Source organism: Pan troglodytes, chromosome 12 (genome assembly GCF_028858775.2).
Source record: "Pan troglodytes isolate AG18354 chromosome 12, NHGRI_mPanTro3-v2.0_pri, whole genome shotgun sequence".
In the NCBI taxonomy this organism is placed as follows: Eukaryota; Metazoa; Chordata; class Mammalia; order Primates; family Hominidae; genus Pan; species Pan troglodytes.
Genome location: NC_072410.2, coordinates 76,700,960 through 76,718,935, shown reverse-complemented (window position 1 = coordinate 76,718,935; position 17,976 = coordinate 76,700,960). Strand labels below are relative to the sequence as shown.

Below are 17,976 nucleotides of genomic sequence, written 5' to 3'. Positions count from 1 at the left end.
GCCTGGCAAATTTTTACATTTTTAGTAGAGATGGGGTTTCATCATGTTGGCCAGGGTGGTCTTTAGCTCCCAACCTCAAGTGATCCACCTACCTCAGCCTCCCAAAGTGCTGGGATTACAGGCATGAGCCACCACGCCAGACCTTATAATGTTAATTTCTATCTCTCCCAATCCAAATACAAGGTCCATGAAGATAGAGATTTTTTTTTGTCTGTTTTATTCTCTGTTTACCCAGCATCTAGAACAGTGCCTGCACACTGACATCCAATAAATATTTGTTAATTCAATCTTCCGTGCATAGTTATATAATTTGCTTTTCTACAGTATGTCTTGGAGTATTTCCAAGGCAGTGTACAGACATCTACTTTACTTACTAGAAAGAGTCCACATTGTGGATGTTCCATAGATTGTTTAAAATGTTGCCCTCTTGATGGATGTTTACTGGTTTGTGTGTTGTCGCCATTTTAATTTATGCTGTCACAGACATCCTCATACATACCTTTTCATGCATATGTGTGAATAATTATGAAAGAAAGGCCCACAGAAATCAAACAATCACTTTAAACCCTTGTCTTTTTGTGGTTGAATTATAAAAGGAGGGAATTACATAAGGGTACTTTTACTTGTTTGCTTTAAAGTCAAGCCATGTTAATGGACTGCTTTACCTTCCTTTTCATTGACATTTAATTTGTGTGGCTTGCATAGTGAGCTTGGGATTCTAGTTCCCTGTTATCTGTTGGGTCTGGTCTGAGAGGTGTCATTTATGCCACTGTAGTACTACTACTTTCCGTAGAGTTAGAGTAACTGAAAAGCATGGTGTCCTGATTTGTGCAAGGCGTCGTGGTGAACCTGGAGATAAAACATTACTTTAGTTCTCTAGAAACTTGCACTGTGCTTGGTCATTGAACATAATAAGTGAAATCATAGACAATAATTCAGGCATTGAGTCAGAAATAGGTGTGAGCAATTTACAGGCAAGAGAGGGCCTGGAAAGGGGTGTAGGGAGAAAGAATGCCACAGGAGTGCTTTGGTTGACTCAGAATCCTTTGCAGTAGCATCCACAATGCCTGGGGACCATGAGAATGTCCCCTGTACACGTGGCAGATTGGCTGAAAATTCAGTCTGAGCTTTGATCTGAGGAATGCTGGGTAGCAGACAAGCGGCCGATCGTGGTCCCCGGAAAGCTCTGAGTCACGGTTCTGGTGTGATCAGGACTCCAAAATCTCTTTCTGGTGATGACATTTGGCCCAGCATGACCCCAGGGGGGCATCCCTCTTACCTCCTTTCTCCTCATTCTGCCCGAATGACTTTGTGGTCATTCACTCTCACACCCCTGCCAACTTCCATTGCACAAGCACACAATTTCCCATTTGCAAATATTTGCTCTCTGTCTCTGAGCTTGGCATGACTGGAACCTGTTATGAAATCAAACCATTGCCCTGGCTCACCCTCAAGGGCCAAATTACCCCAACATAAAGAAATTCCTGCAGCATACATGGGCCTGGGCCCCTCCTTAGGAGTGGCTCTGTCGCCATTCCCAGAAGGTTGTCTGCTTGCTTTGGAGGAGTTCCCAGGAGCCTGGCCTGCCTTTTGCTTCAATCTCAGCTATAAAAAGGGTGGAAACATGGAAACCAAGTCTCTCCAAAGGATGGTAGGATGTGTAATAGAAGGTGAAAGTCAGAGTGCCTGAACCCCAGTGTGTCCCCAGACAACACTGCTGCTGCTGCACCACCCAGCACATAGTAGGTCCTCAACAAATGTGTGGTGAATAGCTGGGTAGTAGTAGAAGAGCGCTTCTCTTTTTGTAAGAGCCCCTGGCAAAGCAGATCTATTTCTTCCCGGTACAACTTTATCCAAATGAAACCAGTGAAAGCACTGAGAGGCATTCTGGAAAGAGAAGCCTTAAAGGGCAGCCTAGGGCTGGGAGTGGATTGGCAGCTGGGGCTCACGGCCTTTGGCCTTGGTGCTCCCCAGTAGTGTTGTGAGGGGTGGGGGTGGGTGGTTCATTTGGCCACATTAATGCAAATGCATCTCAGGTTTCTTTTGGTTCCAACAGGGACGCCCACTGTCCTTTGCTGGTCTGTGGCCTCCCAGTGACACCTGCAGCCTCCAGGAGCCCATCATGCTCCCGTTATGGCTGCCCAGAGTAACTGGAGCTCCCCTTCCTCACCACTTTGCCCTCGCATTTCCAGACTTTTCAAAGCACTTTCAAAGTCACTATCTCACATCGTGCATGCTAACTGATGTGTGATTGAGATTTTTTTTACATATTAAGATGACTACATAACTCAGGGGAAATAGCAGACTTTTTAAAAATAAAAGGCAAAGTCCTCAAAACCAAAACCAAAAAAAGATACCTCCTTTGCCGACCTGCCAGCCCAAGTTGTTGTGTCAGGACAGACAGGTCTGGCATTTCAACACCAGAGGGCGCTAGTGGTCAAGTTATGTAGACAAGTTAGTTGCCCTTCTCAAGAAATTCTCAGTTTGGCTCTTTTATTCTCCTTTCCGTCACTTCACAGAGAGGCAGAAGACAGCTTTCATGGGTTTGGTGGGTGGAGCAGGTGTGGTGAATGAGCATCAAAGGGCAGCTGATGCAATGAGGCAGGGTAGTGGGGACAGAATTCTGGGCACAGTGCTGTTGCCTGGTCTCTGATCAGCCCGCGGATCAGAGTTATTAGTGATAACTCCATTAGTCAAGTCGGTGCCATGGCCTGGCTGCGCTGGAGTTTTCTTGTTTGTTTTTGTTCTGAGAAAGCCACCCTGCCACCACCTCACCCCACCCCCACCTTTAGCCCAATGGGCATCTTGGGTTCAGTAGCTCAGTTGAACTGTCCAGGCTGGTCTGGGGGGGCTCTCTCCAGACCGGTGACCAGGTTATGTAGAGCATTACGGAGATCTGGCTGCTCATCCTGCCTGGCTTCACTCCAGGAACAGTTTTGGCTTTTAAACATTTTTAGTAGACTTTACTTTTTAGAGTAGTTTTAGGTTCACAACAAAATAGGTCAAAGGTGTAAAGATTTTCCACAAACCTTCTGCCTCCACACATGCACGGCCTCCCTCACCATCAGCATTCTGCAATGGAGTGGTATATTTGTTAACGGTCAGTGAACCTTCATTGACATATCATCATCAAAGTCCATAGTTTACATTAGGGCTCACTCTTGGTGGTGTACATTCCATGATTTTGGACAAATGTATAATGACATGAATCTACCATTATAGTATCTTACAGAATAGTTTTACTGCACTAAAAATCCTCTATGTTCTGCTTCTTCATCCCTCCCTCTCTCCTAACCTCTGGTAACCACTAATCTTTTTTACCATTTTCATAGTTTTACCTTTTCCAGAATGTCCTATAGTTGGAATGATACAGGGGATAGCCTTTTCAGATTGGCACCTTTCACTTAGCAATATGCATTTAATGTTCTACTATGTCTTTTCACAGTTGATAACTCACTTCTTTTTAAGGCTGGATAATATTTCAGTGTCTGGATATACCATAGTTTATCCGTTCACCTACTAAAGGACATTTTGCTTGCTTTCAAGTTTTGGCAATTATGAATACAACTGCTATAAACATCCATGTGCGGGTTTTTATATGAACATAACTCTTCACCTCATTTGGGTAAATATCAGTAGTGTAATTGCTGGATCTTATGGTAATGGTATATTTAGTTTTGTAAGAAACTGCCAAACTGTCTCTCAAAGTGGCTGGACCACTATGCATTCCTACCAGCAATGAATAAAAAGTTCCTGTTGCTTCATATCCTGAATAGCATTGGGTGTTATCAGTTACCTTCTTGTATTTTGGCCATTTTAATAGGTGTGTAGTGGTATCTCATTGTTTTAATTTGTAATTTCCTAATGACACATGAAGTGGAGCATCTTCTCCTATGCTTATTTACCATCTGAATATCTTCTTTGGCGAAGTGTATGCTCAAGTCTTTTGCCCATTGGGTTATTCATTTTGTTATTGTTAAGTTTAAGAGTTTGTTGCCTTTATTGGATAATATAGGCATATATTATCATATATGTCTTTTGTAAACACTTTGTCCCAGTCTGTTACTTGTCTTTTTATTCTATTGGCAGTGTGTGGTTTTGTTTTGTTTGTTTGTTTGTTTGTTTTGGTTTGTTTTAGTTTGGGGAGGTGGGGGACAGAGCAAAAGTTTTTTATTTTAATGAAGTTCAGCTTATCAGCTCTTTTTTTCATGGATCACGTCCATGCATCATGGTGTTGCATCAAGAAAGTTATCTGTGTAGCCAAGGTTACCTATATTTTCTTCTATATTATCTTCAAGGAGTTTCATAGTTTTGCCTTTTATATTTAGGTCTACAGTCCATTTTGGATTCATTTTTGTGAAGATTGTAAGGTTTGTGTCTAGATTCACTGTTTTGCATGTCTAGTTTTTCTAGCACCATTTGTTGAAAACTGTCTTTGCTCCATTTTATTGCCTTTGCTTCTTTGTCAAAGATCAGTTGGCTGTATTTGTGCGGGTCTGCTCTGGGCTGTCTGTTCTGTTCCATTGATCTATTTGTCTGTTCCATTGATGTTTTGCCAATTCCACATTGTCTTGATTACTTCAGCTTTATAGTAAGTCTTGAAATTGGGTAGTGTCAGTCTTCTGACTTTGTTCTTTTTCTTCAATATTGTGTTAGCCTTTTGCCTGGGTCTTTTGCCTCTCCATATAAACTTTAGAATGAGTTTGTCGATATCCATAAATAACTTGCTGGGATTTTGATTAAGGTTGCATTGAATATATAGATCGAGTTTGGAAAGACATCTTGACAAATACTGAGTCTTTCTATCCATGAATATGGTATATCTCTATATGTATTTAGTTCTTGATTTTTTTCACAACGGTTTTGTAGTTCTACTCATATAGATCTTGTACATATTTTGTGAGATTTATATGTAAATATTTCATTTGGGGGAATGATAACATAGATGGTATTGTTTTTATTTTTAAATTCCATTTGTTCATTGCTGGTGTATAGGAAAACAATTGACTTTTGTATATTAACTTTGTATTCTTCAATCTGGCTATAATCATTATTGGTTCCAGGAGTTTTTTGTTGATTCTTTTGGATTTTCTACATAGACAATCATATCAGCTACAAACAAAGATAGTTTTATAGTTTTATTTCTTCCTTTCCAATCAGTATACTTTTTATTTCTTTTTCTTGTCTTACTGCATTAGTTAGAACTTCCAGTATAGTGTTGAAAAGGAGTGGTGAGAGGGAGCATCCTTTTTGTTTTCCTGATCTTAGTATGAAATTGGCTGTAGGGTTTTTGTTGATGTTCTTTATTAAGTTGAGGAAATTCTCTTCAATTCCTTGGTTGCTGAGATATTTTATCATAAATAGGTTTGGATTTTGTCAAATGCTTTGTCTACATCTATTGTTAGAATTATTTGATTTTTTTCTCTCTTTAGTCTATTGATATAATTGATTACATTAGTTGATTTTTCAAATGTTGAACCAGCCTTGCTTGCCTGGGATAAATCCTACTTGGTCATGATGTATAATTCTCTTTATAAATTGTTGGATTCAATTTGCTGATTGTTGTTGAAGATTTTTTGCATTCATATTTGTAAAAGTTATTGGTCTGTAGTTTTTAATAATATCTTTGCTTTGATATTATGGTAATGGTGGCCTCCTAAAATGAGTTAGGATATATTCTGTCTGTTTCTTTCTTCTAGAAGAGATTATAGAGAATTGATATAATATCTTCCTTAAGTGTTTGGCAGAATTCACCATTTGGGCCTAGTACTTTCTGTTTTGGAAGGTTATTAATGATTGATTCTATTGCTTTACAAGATAAGCCTGTTTGTACTGTGTATGTCTTCTTATGTAAGTTTTGGCAGATTGTGTATTTTAAGGAATTAGTCTCATTTTGTGTGGGTTATCAAATGTATAGGCATAATATTCTTTATAATAGTCTTTTATTCTTTTAATGCCCATGGGATCCATAATGATGTCCTCTCATTTCTGATATTAATAATTTGTGTCTTCTCTTTCTCTCTCTCTCTCTCTCTCTCTCACTAGCATTACTAGAGGCTTATTGAGTCTGTTGCTCTTTACAAAGAACCAGCTTTTTGTTGTTGATTTTTCTCTATTGATTTTCTGTTTTTAATTCAAATGATTTTTGCTCTAATTCTTATTATTTCTTTTCTCCTGCTTACTTTGGATTTAAGTAAGCTACTTCGGTCTCCTTTTTCTAGTTTCCTAAGATAGAGGCTTAGATTATTGATTTTTAGAATGTTTTTCCTAATATATGCATTCAATGCTATAAACTTCCTTTGAAGCACTGCTTTTGCTGTATCCCACTAATTTTGATGTTGTATTTTATTTTATTTCATTTTTTATTTTTATTTTATTTATTTATTTTTTTGAGACAGAGTCTCACTCTGTCACCCAGGCTGGAGTGCAGTGGTATGATCTCGGCTCACTACAACCTCTGCCTCCCGAGTTCAAGCGATTCTCCTGCCTCAGCCTCCCAAATAGCTGGGATTGCAGGCATGCGCCACCACACCTGGCTAATTTTTGTATTTTTAGTAGAGATGGGGTTTTGCCATGTTGGCCAGGCTGGTCTCAAACTCCTGACCTCAAGTGATCCACCTGCCTTGGCCTCCCAAAGTGCTGGGATTACAGGCATGAGCCTCCATACCCGGCCGGTAAGTTGTATTTTAATTAATTCAAAATATTTTAAAACTTATCTTGAGATTTCTTTTCTCACTCATATGCTATTTAGCAATGTGTTTAATCTCCAAGTATTTTGGAATTTTTGAGCTATCTTTCTGTTATTGATTTCCAGGTTAATTCCATTGTGGTCTAAAGCCAACATTGTATGATTTCCATTCTTTTAAATGTGTTAAGGTGTATTTTATGGCCCAGATTGTGGTCTTTCTTGGTGATTGCTTCATATCTTGAGAAGAATGTGTATTCTTCTGTCACCGAATGAAGTTGTTGATAGATGTCAGTTATATTCAGTTGATTAATGTTGCTGTTGATTCAGTTGATTAATGTTGCTGTTGATTAATGTTGCTGTTGATTCAATTAATGTTTCTGCCTGCTAGATCTGTTTATTTTTGAATAAAGGGGTGCTGAAGTCTCCAACTATAATAGCAGCATCATCTGTTTCTCCTTGTAGTACCATCAGTTTTTGCCTCAGTTACTTTGATGCTCTGGTTTTAGGTACATACACGTTAAAAATTACGTCTTTTTTAAGAATTGACCTTTTTATCCCTAATAACTTCCCTTGCTCTGAAGTCTGCTGGGTCTGAAATTAATTTAGCTTTTCTGCTTTTTTGGGGTTAGGGTTAGCATGGTATATCTTAATCTATGTCTTTACTTTTAATCTGTATATGTCTTTAAGGTGGGTTTCTTGTGAACAACATATAGTTAGTTGGGTCTTGTTTTTTTTGATCCACTCTAACAATCTGTCTTTTAATTGGTATATTTAGACCACTGACATTTGAAGTCAATGATTATTGATTATTGACATACTTGGGTTAATATCTACTATAGTTAGTACTGTTTTCTATTTGTTGCCCTTATTCTTTGTTTCTATGTTTGTCTTCCACTCATTTTCTGCCTTTTGTGGTTTTAATTGAGCATTTAATATGTTCGTATTGTTTCTCTTCTTTCTTAGCGTATCATTTATACTTTCTTTTTTACTTATTTTAGTGCTTGCTGTGGAGTTTGCAGTATGCATTTACAACAAATCCAAATCTACTTTCAAATAATATTGTGCTGCTTCATGACAGTACAAGTACCTTATAATAACAAAATTATCCTAATTCCTCCCTGCCATCCTTGTCTCATTACTATCATTTATTTCACTTACACATAAGCATACCTAGCATATATGAAATACTATAATTACACATAATCAGCACATTATTAATATTATGATTTTGGGCAAACCATTAGCTGTTAAATTAATTAAGAATAAAAATAAAAGTTTTTATTTTACCTCCACTTATTTCTTCACCTTTCTTTACCTGCTCTCTTTTTCATGTAGATCCAAGTTTCTGAGCTGTATCATTTGTCTTCTCTCTGAAGAACTACTTTTAACATTTCTTACAAGGCAGATCACTGCCCATAAATTCCTTCCATTTTTGTTTGTCTGAGGAAGATTTAATTTCTCCTTCACTTTTGAAGGATAATATTGCAGGGTAGAGAATTCTAGGGTGGTGGGGTTTTTATCTCAACATTTTGAATATTTAACTTCTTGATGGCATGGTTTCTGAGGAGAGGTTGGATGTAATTCTTATTTTTCCTCCTTTATAGGTAAAACTTTTTTTCTTCCTTTGACTTCTTTCAGCGTTTTTTAAATAGTTGATTTTCTGTAGTTTAGAAATTATATGCCTTGGTATAGTTTTTTGTTGGTTTGTTTGTTTGTTTGTTTTTGGCATTTATCCTGTGTGGTGTTCTTCAAGCTTCCTGGAGCTGTGGTTTGGTTTGGTGTCTGACATTAATTTTGGGAAATTCTCTGTCCTCATTGTATCAAATATTAATATTTTTTTCTGTTCCTTTCTCTTTCTTCTCGTAGTGGTAGTCTCTTTTTGCATATGTTAGACTTTTTGTAGTTATCACCCAATCCTTGGATATTTTTTCCAGTCTTTGTTCTCTTTATTTTTTCATTTTTGAAGCTGCTATGGATATATCCTGAAGCTCGGAGATTGTTTCTTCAGCCATGTCTAGACTACTAATAAGCCCATCAGAAGCTTTCTTCATTTCTGTTAGTGTTTTTGATCTCTAGCAGTTCTTCTGATTCTTTCTTAGCATTTCCATCTCTCTGCTTATACTGCCCATTTGTTCTTACATGCTGTGTACATTATCCATTAGAACCCTTAGCATATTAATCATAGTTGTTTTAAATTCCAAGTCAGATAATTCCAGCATCCCTGCTATATCTGAGTCTAGTTCTGATGTTTGCCTTGTCACTTCAAACTGGTTTTTTGGGGTTTTTTTGGGTTTTTTTTCTTTGCCTTTTAGGATGCCTTACAATTTTTTCTTGCCAGACATTATATACTGGGTAAAAGGAGCTGTCAGTAAACAGGCTGTTAGTAATGTGAGTAACGTGTGGAGGGAGGGAAAGAATTACACAGAGCTGTGATTAGGTGTTTTCATGAATTTGTGCCTTTGAGCTGTGAACCTCACAAGTGCTGTTCAGTCCTCCCCTGGCCTTAGATAGGACAGGATGGCTAGAGTGGGCTGGAGTTGGGGATTTCCTTGTCCCCAGATCAGTCGGGGTCTGATAAAACCTCAATCTCTGATAAAAAAAAAACAACCCTCAACCTCTGATAAAATAGTTTCTCCTAAGAGAAGCCCTCGTTAAGAAGAGCAGAGTGCTCTGGGCTATTTTAAAAAATGGTTCTCTCCCCAAGTTCCCCACCCCCAACCCCCACACTGAAATCATGAGATTTTCTCCATATTTACTATGAGAATCTAGTTGAGCTCCTGAAGAGCACGACTCTCAACTGAATGTACAAAAGTCTATCAACTCAACGACTGGGTCCCCCTTAGAGTTTTTGACTCTCAGGCTTGTCTGCTCTGAGCCCATTTGTTGGTTACAGTTAGTTTTTCTACCCCAGCATTGTTCCTACAGAGGTTTCTGCTTCATTAAGTTGCGATTCTCTGTATTCGCCTGGTTGGCTGTCTAATTCTGGGAGCAGCAGTTTCAGTTTGCCCTAGGACTTCACTTCGCTTGGTGGATCTCGGAAGAGCTGTTGATTTTGTAGTTTGTTCAGCGTTTTGCTTGTTAGAATGGAGTGCTGCTGACTTCTAAGCCCCTTAGGTGCCAGACTTCAATGAGCAGGTTGTTTTCACCTGTGATGTCTTACACCAAGGACAACTAAGTGAAGAGGGAAAAACAAAGGAATTCATTGAATTCAGACTGGAGATCTGAAAGATTCCCACTCCCTGGAGGGAAATATAAATGTGACATTTACTTACTTATCTATATTTAGTATATGTAGAAAGGATGGCTGGAATGAAGTACTAGAAACGGTGGTTATCTCTGCAAGGTGGTTTAATGAATGATTTTGGTTTTGTATGATGGAAGACATATATATATATATATATATTTCTGTATTTTCCAAATTATATCTTAAACGAACATGTAATACTTCATGAACATATAATACAATCTCAAAGAAAAGAAGCAACATCTTAGGCCATGAACACTTATCTGTCTTTTCTCCATGTCTCCTTACAGTCTGCAAAATGAATGTTCACCGTCGATGTGAGACCAACGTGGCTCCCAACTGTGGAGTGGATGCCAGAGGAATCGCCAAAGTACTGGCCGACCTGGGCGTTACCCCAGACAAAATCACCAACAGCGGCCAGAGAAGGAAAAAGGTAACTGGCTGTTTGGTGGTGTTTCTGGAGCCCTGTTCAGGCTAGCATTTCTGTGCTGGCTTCCAGAGGGTGCTCTGGAGTGAGGTAATAAGATTCCTGGGTTTGAGGTATTTTACTCAAAACTGCAGTGCTTAAAGAAAAAAACAAAGATAGAAGCCAGGCAGGTAACATTAATGTCTTCTTGAGCTCCAAAAGTGGACTGAAAACACAGCAAGCCTCAAGGGTTACGTTTGCCAAAGAAACATAAACTTTGAGATGAGGAATTTGAAATTCCTTCTAGAAAAAGCTTAACAACTCCATACAAGGAAATGGACTTATCTGCTTCCAGAACTGGCATGAAAGCAATGTCAGTGTCTGAACTTCACCCTTGGTATCGTTATAATGGAGATAAATGGGTGAAGAACTGGAACCACATTCTTTTCTAGGGAGGAAGCCAAGATGATTTGTGATCATACCAGCACTGAGCTGCCTGGGGAATATTGTTAATGTCTCACGACATGAAACATCTGGGCCATTCGTTGGAGACCAAAACTGTCTCTATCTCTGTGACATTCTAAATATCAGTAAGAAGAGATCCATTTGCCAAAATGTTATTTTGGTAAGTCAGGGCCCACAGATGTAAACAGAGGGAAAGGCATCCGTAGCATTTCATTTGTAGGCTCTTCTTTAGCCCTGGCTCCTAGCCTAGAAAATTTAAGAGGTCTTTGAAAAGTAAGTTATGAGAAAATTAGAACCATGTTAACAGGGCAGAAAATCCGGGTGAAGGGTGCAGTGGGGCGTGGCCCTCATTGCCCAGTGGCAAACATCCTCAAGCCCCCTGCTAGAAAAGCAAGTCTGACTCTAGGTACCTCTGCAATCTTCTGCCTAAATAGTCTCCCTAAATTTTGCCCTGAAATGTCTTCTAAAGGCATTTCCTACATTTCCTGGTCATCTTGTCATGTTAGATGCTACCCGTGGCTCTTCCATGTTGCTTCTCTTGTATAGGAAAGGTTGAAGGGTTCTTATTTTCTTAAACTTCTCCTACCCTGTTTTCTCAATAAGCAAAGCTGTTTTGCAAGGGTTGCAGAAAAAATTCTCTTCTCCCTGGTTGAGATAACTGAGACTTTGTGCTTTTGGTGGCTCTTCTCAGCTTTGTAAATTCCATTGGTGGAAACAAGACTTCAGTTGTTGACCCAAGGCCCTGGAATTGCAAGCGGAGTATCAGTACCCAAGAATGCTAGGGCCCTGCTGAAGAGGCAAGCTGAGCAAACACTCTGTCATGACAACGTTATGCAAACACATTTAAAAGCTCTAGAGAGAGCCCTTTTCAGGAGACGTGGTTTTTGTTCTTGTCTAGAAGTAAATTAAGACAGAATCTTTGTCATGAAACATTTGAAAGAAAACTCAGTACCTGCTGTCTTTGCGCTATATTTACATGGGTTGTCATGCCAGCTGTGAGACATTGTCTGCCTTGTCTTGGATTTGGAAGAACCAACAGGTAAGAAGCCAACATGGAGAAATTCAAGAAGGGGCAGGGTGGAAGGCTGAGGGACTGTAGTCCTGATATTTTTATTGCTGGGATGCTTCTGATGCCAAAATTGGAAAAAGCCAAGTTGTAACTCAAGTCACTATGAGAGGTTGGGAGAGAAGTGCCCTTGGTCTGAAGCTCAAAGGCTTCTTTGCAGGAATATCAGACTTTCTGGTGTTTTGGTAGCCCTTGTGTTGCCCCTTGCAACTAGTCCATCATCCAGAAAGGATGTGTGTGCACAGCAGGTAGACCAAGAGTTAGTACTAAAAGGGAGCAGAAGTGTTTGTGATCTTTGAGTCTAAACCACTGATGTTAATGGAGACTCAAAGTGGATATGCCAGCATCTATGCGAAGGAACAAACCTCACTGGAAGTGTTCTATTAAAATTTACCAACAAATATCAATATATCTGAAAATATTTATTGAGCATCTATTATGTTTCTTACTTTGTGTAAGTCACTAGGGGCAATAAAAGTGCCGGACAGAGTCTTACCTTTAAGTATCCTATAGTCTACTTAAGTGGAGAACACCTCACAATATACACATAAAGATACTAACTATAAAAAGCTGAATAGATATAAATAAGTGCCAAACAGGTGTTAGAGACAAGTGTCACATTGCTTTGCATGAGATAACTTGCATTGCTTGGATAGGTGGAGGGGGACGTTATGGAAGACATGGGGTGAGCTTTGCTTAGAAAGGTCAATTGTATTTGGATAGAATTAAAAGTGAACAAACTGAAGTCTCTTGTTTTCTTCCCTTAAATTGGCAAATGAAACCTTGAGTCTGTGCTTTCAGAATATCAATTCAGCAAGTACCACTGGGTATTAGGAACACTCTCTCTTTTTTTTTAATTTTAGCAGTTTTTAATGAAAGTTATATGTAAGATTTATTCCTGAATCCTCTCAATTGTTTTTTCCTTGCATTTGCCCTTCTCTTTTCCTACTTGGTGAGATGTGGCTTTCCGTTCAAAGATCTCTTTGCAGTCTTTGTCCAGCTTTAGCCTGGTGATAACCACCTTGCTGGGGTAGATACCCACGTGGATAGTTGAACATTAGCCTTTTCCTGCTATACCCGTCCAATGTAGATGATGTATTTCTTCCTGTAAACCTGGACTACTTTTCCAGTTTGCTAACCTTTATGGTGTCCTCGCACAACCCGAACTACTTCATCCTTTTGGATGGGGTTGGATCAAACATTGTACCTCTGTCTCAGCTCTTTGGAATGAGGGGAAGACATCATCCTTCTGTGAATGTAGGGAAGGTGCACTGAAATTCCTTTTGTGGTTCTTGCTCTGGTCAGATGTCACACAGGGATCGAACTTCATTTTGGCTACTTTGGCGATGGCTGCAAGAGGACAGAGATCTACTGAATTCCTGCTCCTCTGGGAACTCTCATGGCTCTTATATGGCATCTTGATGCTTTTGACATCAGAAAACTCTCAACCCTCCCTTCTGATGCCTCTGTCCCTGCTTTCTCTCCTCTCTAGCTCATTGCTGGTGCCGAGTCCCCGCAGCCTGCTTCTGGAAGCTCACCATCTGAGGAAGATCGATCCAAGTCAGCACCCACCTCCCCTTGTGACCAGGGTGAGACCCTCAGATTTGCTTCCTGACCTCTGAGTTCTGCCATTGGATGGACCAAGGAGCTCTGAGGCCTCTTTAACCAAGAGTGAGCTTGTTAGCTGAAATAGCTAGCAGCCCTGGTGGGTTTTCACACACCCGGTGCCTGTTGATTTAATAGTTCTTTCATTCTCCAAGACCTTCTTGAGGGCTGGGCACTCCATGGCCATATCTGCCTTAATTTCCTTCCAGGCCAGGGTAAGAGGAGAGCGAGTGTATGATGTTATGGTTCTCTGTTTTCCCTTGCCTCTGTCCCTGGTTCCAAGTGTACTGCAGAGAGAAGGGTACAGCTCCCTCTCTTAAAGCTCTTGCCTGGCCCTAGACCTGTCAACACCACTCCCTTGAGTTGAGTTTGACACTCCCTCCCCCATCATCATAGCCAAAACCTGAGATCAGCTTGAGTTTGGGGCTGGGTGAGGGAGGATGTCTTCTATCCTGGCCTTTGGGTGGGTGAGGATAGAAAGATGAAGCTAGAGGAGAGACTGAGAAAAGAAGTGGGAAGGAGGCCAGTCCTAGGTCTGTTTCCCCTCTACAGCTCCAGATATCTCCTTCTGTCTGACTATGCTTCAGACAATAAGTTCTGCAGACATAATTTGCACAATAATAATTCTGCAGCCATCCGAGAATGCTGAGGCTGAGGAGGGACTTACACTTGCAAAACCTCCTGCTCTCGTGACCATTATCAGATATGCCTGGTAAGGGACATATGCATCTGCAGAAGAGGAATAACCATCACAGCCTGACAATGGTGCCTTGGTTTTTCTATATCCCTTTTTGTATTCATTATCCTAATTTTATGCCCATACCCACTCTATGTTGGTGCTTCATTACTGTCCCCCAGGTTAGTGAGTGGGAAGTGGGAGGTCAGAGTGTTGAAAAGTTCTGTCCCAAGGTTTGGAGATAAGTCAGTGGTAAGGGCAAGACTGTACCCATGCTGGCTGAGGGACACACTCTCAGAAACCCTGCCATCAAACCTTCCTTGGAGGTCACCACCATGACCCAGACCTTCTTACCCAGGAGTAAATAAAAGAGCTTCGGGGGTCATGCACCAGCCCTGAGGCCACAAAATAATTGGTCTCAGTCCCTCTTCGTGCTACTCCAATTAACTTTCTGTGTCTTTATACTCTACCTCATTCCAAATGAGATTTGAAGCATTCATAAGTAGCCTGATGTACTCTGGGGCTGCAGAACTTGTAGCTATTTTCCCAGACCAGTTTGGGGGTTTTCACATGTTCCTTTCTGAGGCTGAGATCCCCTTTGGGAGCTTCAGGGAGACAGGGTCATATAGAAAAGAGACGCCAGGTAAGAGTTCAGAGACCAGGGTTTGTAGGCCTGGCTCCTGCCCTGCATGCTCTCTGGCTCTGAGCTCTGCCATTGGATGGATACAGTGGCAGGATACAGCGGCTCCAGGGCCTCTGCTCATCCCACTTGACACAGACGCCAGGATTTCCCAGTAGTGATGTTAGCACAGATGTCCCTCTGAGCGACATTATTACAGAACAGAAATAAGACATAGTTTCTTTTTCTTCCCTTGTAAAAACACATAGAAAAACCTTTTCTTCAAGCTTTGGTGTCCCCAAACAACTATGTTTTGCCTTCCAAAATTCATTTAATAACTGAGGCTTTTAGCTCTATTGTGAGATTAAAAGTTATTTAGTCAAGCTATGTGATAGGTGGATAACTGCTGAATTGGCAAGGGGAGTGTCTGCAGACTCAGCAGCTTTCCCCGTCTTCACCCTCCCCAACACGTCTCAGAGGAGCCAAACTCCAGATCTAGGACAGATCTCCGGATTCCTTGAGTAAGCCCTTATGGGACTCTGTCCTTCTGAAAAGAAGCTGAAGATCTCTTTCTGTCACTCATGCCTAATTCTGATTCCCAAGGGTTAATAGGCTATGTTCCCCTTCCATAATCCAAGTTATTCACAAGCATCATTTAAAATCGGATTATGCTCAAGATGCCCATTTCCACACAGAAGAGTGCGTGTCTTGATGAATGAGTTGCTAACAGTAAAGCTTCTTCAAATAGAAAAGGTCAGAGGATCATCCAGCATTATCTCCCCCAGGTAATTCAGGTCATAAGCTCTAGAGCGGGGCACAAGACTGTCTCGTAGTTGAGAAATTGTACTGAGAAATTCCCGCCCCATTGGAGATAAGTTTGCAACATGTCACTTGGGAAAGCAATTCTTTTGTTAATAATAAGCCCATTGCTCATTTTGTTAGATAACCTTGTGTAAGATGGGTATTTAGAAGAAACCCGGCAACAAGGCTGAGTAAAGGTTTTTAGAAGGTATGAAGGTTTCCACCTTCAATGATCAGCCACCGTTCTGATGGCTCAGTTGTTGAAATAATTATATCACCAGTGATTACTGTGATGACAGTTCTTGATTCGTTGTTCTCATCTTCAAAGGAAACTTGAAGGATACCTGTGACTCTGCAGAATTCCAGAGAGGGCCCAGATTTGTGTGCTTTACCTAGAACAATGAAATAGGCTACTAGCCAAAGGGGGCTTTCAGAGAGACAGCCAGGTCCAGTGTAATCTGGAGTTGACAAGGGCAGGGAAGGGACTGTGTCCTCCTCCTCTTGGCATACCTAAGCTCTGCTGCGCATTAGGTGCCAATAAGAGTGTGGTGAACAGATGAAGGAACATACAAAGGGATGTCACACTGGATCTGTTGTTGTGAAGAACCAGAAAGAGGACTGAGAGCTTACCGGGGAAAGTCTGAGTGTTGAGTCCTAATGTAACGGGCTTAAGAGGTATGCACTAATGCAATTTCTTGTTCCCCTTGGCCCTAGAAATAAAAGAACTTGAGAACAACATTCGGAAAGCCTTGTCATTTGACAACCGAGGGGAGGAGCACCGGGCAGCATCGTCTCCTGATGGCCAGCTGATGAGCCCTGGTGAGAATGGCGAAGTCCGGCAAGGCCAGGCCAAGCGCCTGGGCCTGGATGAGTTCAACTTCATCAAGGTGTTGGGCAAAGGCAGCTTTGGCAAGGTCTGTGGCACACATGGGTGGAACTGCTGGTTTTGTTGTACTCCTTAGCATTGTTTCGTCTGTTTGATCTAAGATTGAGAGAGGAACCTTTCAGCCTGATCTCATTAGGTTTTCTTTCCTTCTTTGTAAGTGCAAATGACCTGAGGCCAAGTAGATAGAAGCGCTGGTTCTGCTATTAATTGGCTATATGAGACTTTCAAGTAGTGATTTAATCTCTTTGGAATTCAGTTTTTCTCATTTGTTGAATGGGGACAGGAATCAAGTGAGATGGTAGATGAGAAAGCACTTTGGAAAGTTTTAAATGCTCAGTGTTCCAAATCAATAGTAGTATCAATACATGTCTTCCCTCCTTCAGAGATCAGCTGAAATTCTGTTTTTAATTTGTTATGAAGACTTTGAGAATGAATCTCTGCCCTCAGTAAACCTAGGGTTTAAAGCAAATTTAGCATGCATTACTTTGGAAGGTAAATGTTATTTAACTGATCTTTCTGACATGTAATAAATGTTCTGTTTATCCTTTACACGTGGCAAGAAAATGGGAATAATCATCTCATGCCTTGGATCAGGGTCCTCTGCCCTTGGTGCCATTCTCCATATCCTGTTCCCACTGAGATGAACACAGTGGTGTGGGGTGTGGCCTTTAGTATGCTCAGTAAAGCACTAAAGGTGATCAGCCACCATTCCGATGGCTGGGTGAGATGGAAAAATTAACTCCTGTTCATTTAGAAAGAAGATGAAGGGGCAGGGAGCAGAGGAAGCTGTTTGCATTTCACCTGAGATCTCTGATTGTTCCCTGGTTCTGTTCAGAGCTAAGCCTGGGAGTCACCTTTCTGGGACCCCCTGAGAAGTTCTGGGAGGTCCTGCTCTGGGGACCAGGAAGCTCCTGGGATCACATGCCCTGGCATGTCCTGGACTCTGGAAAGCAGCAGCCTGTAGGTCAGTCAGCTGGCCCATCCCACCTGGTTCCCAGCCGTCTCACCTGCCCCTATCTCACCCTGATACCACTCTGGTGGGAAGGTAACTGGGGTTTACTTAAATGGCAAAAGCTGAAGCAATTACATTCTTTAGAGACTGACTAAATAAAAAGAGGTCCTCTGGTTAGGCATAACTCTGGGACGTGAACAGGATGTGGTCTAATTTTGAGCAAGACTCCGAGATTCTAGGTTTTCATATAGTGTAGGCAGAATGGGAACTTAGATGACTTTGGAGCATTTCGGTTATCTCTTAGGAAAAATCACAGCCAAAGTTTGAGCCAGTTTTAAGGAGTCTGTAAAATACGTGGGCGACAAAAAGTCTTCAGGTTAACATCATGAATTCCCTCATTAAGTTTCTGATGGCTGCTTTTTAGCTTTGATGACTTACATTGGAATACTGTACTTAGGAGTTACTTATTTAAGAAGAGAAAGGCTTGTGACGTTTGTAGGTAAATGAGTGCAAAAATATCAAATGATAGGAACACTTTAAGAACATAGAACTGTTAATTAGCTCTCTT

At 40.8% G+C, this 17,976-nt stretch overlaps 1 protein-coding gene across 18 annotated transcripts in view; it reads left to right on the top strand.

Moving 5' to 3' along the window:
- Positions 1 to 17,976, top strand: part of PRKCE (protein kinase C epsilon) — a 537,105-nt gene that overhangs the window by 338,786 nt on the left and 180,343 nt on the right. For all 18 annotated transcript variants that reach the window (XM_003308992.7, XM_016948463.4, XM_054677822.2 and 15 more), the window contains 3 exons: positions 10,223 to 10,365; positions 13,362 to 13,458; positions 16,285 to 16,484. In XM_003308992.7, coding sequence (XP_003309040.2) covers positions 10,223 to 10,365; positions 13,362 to 13,458; positions 16,285 to 16,484 — 440 coding nt within the window. The remainder of the gene's footprint in view (positions 1 to 10,222; positions 10,366 to 13,361; positions 13,459 to 16,284; positions 16,485 to 17,976) is intronic.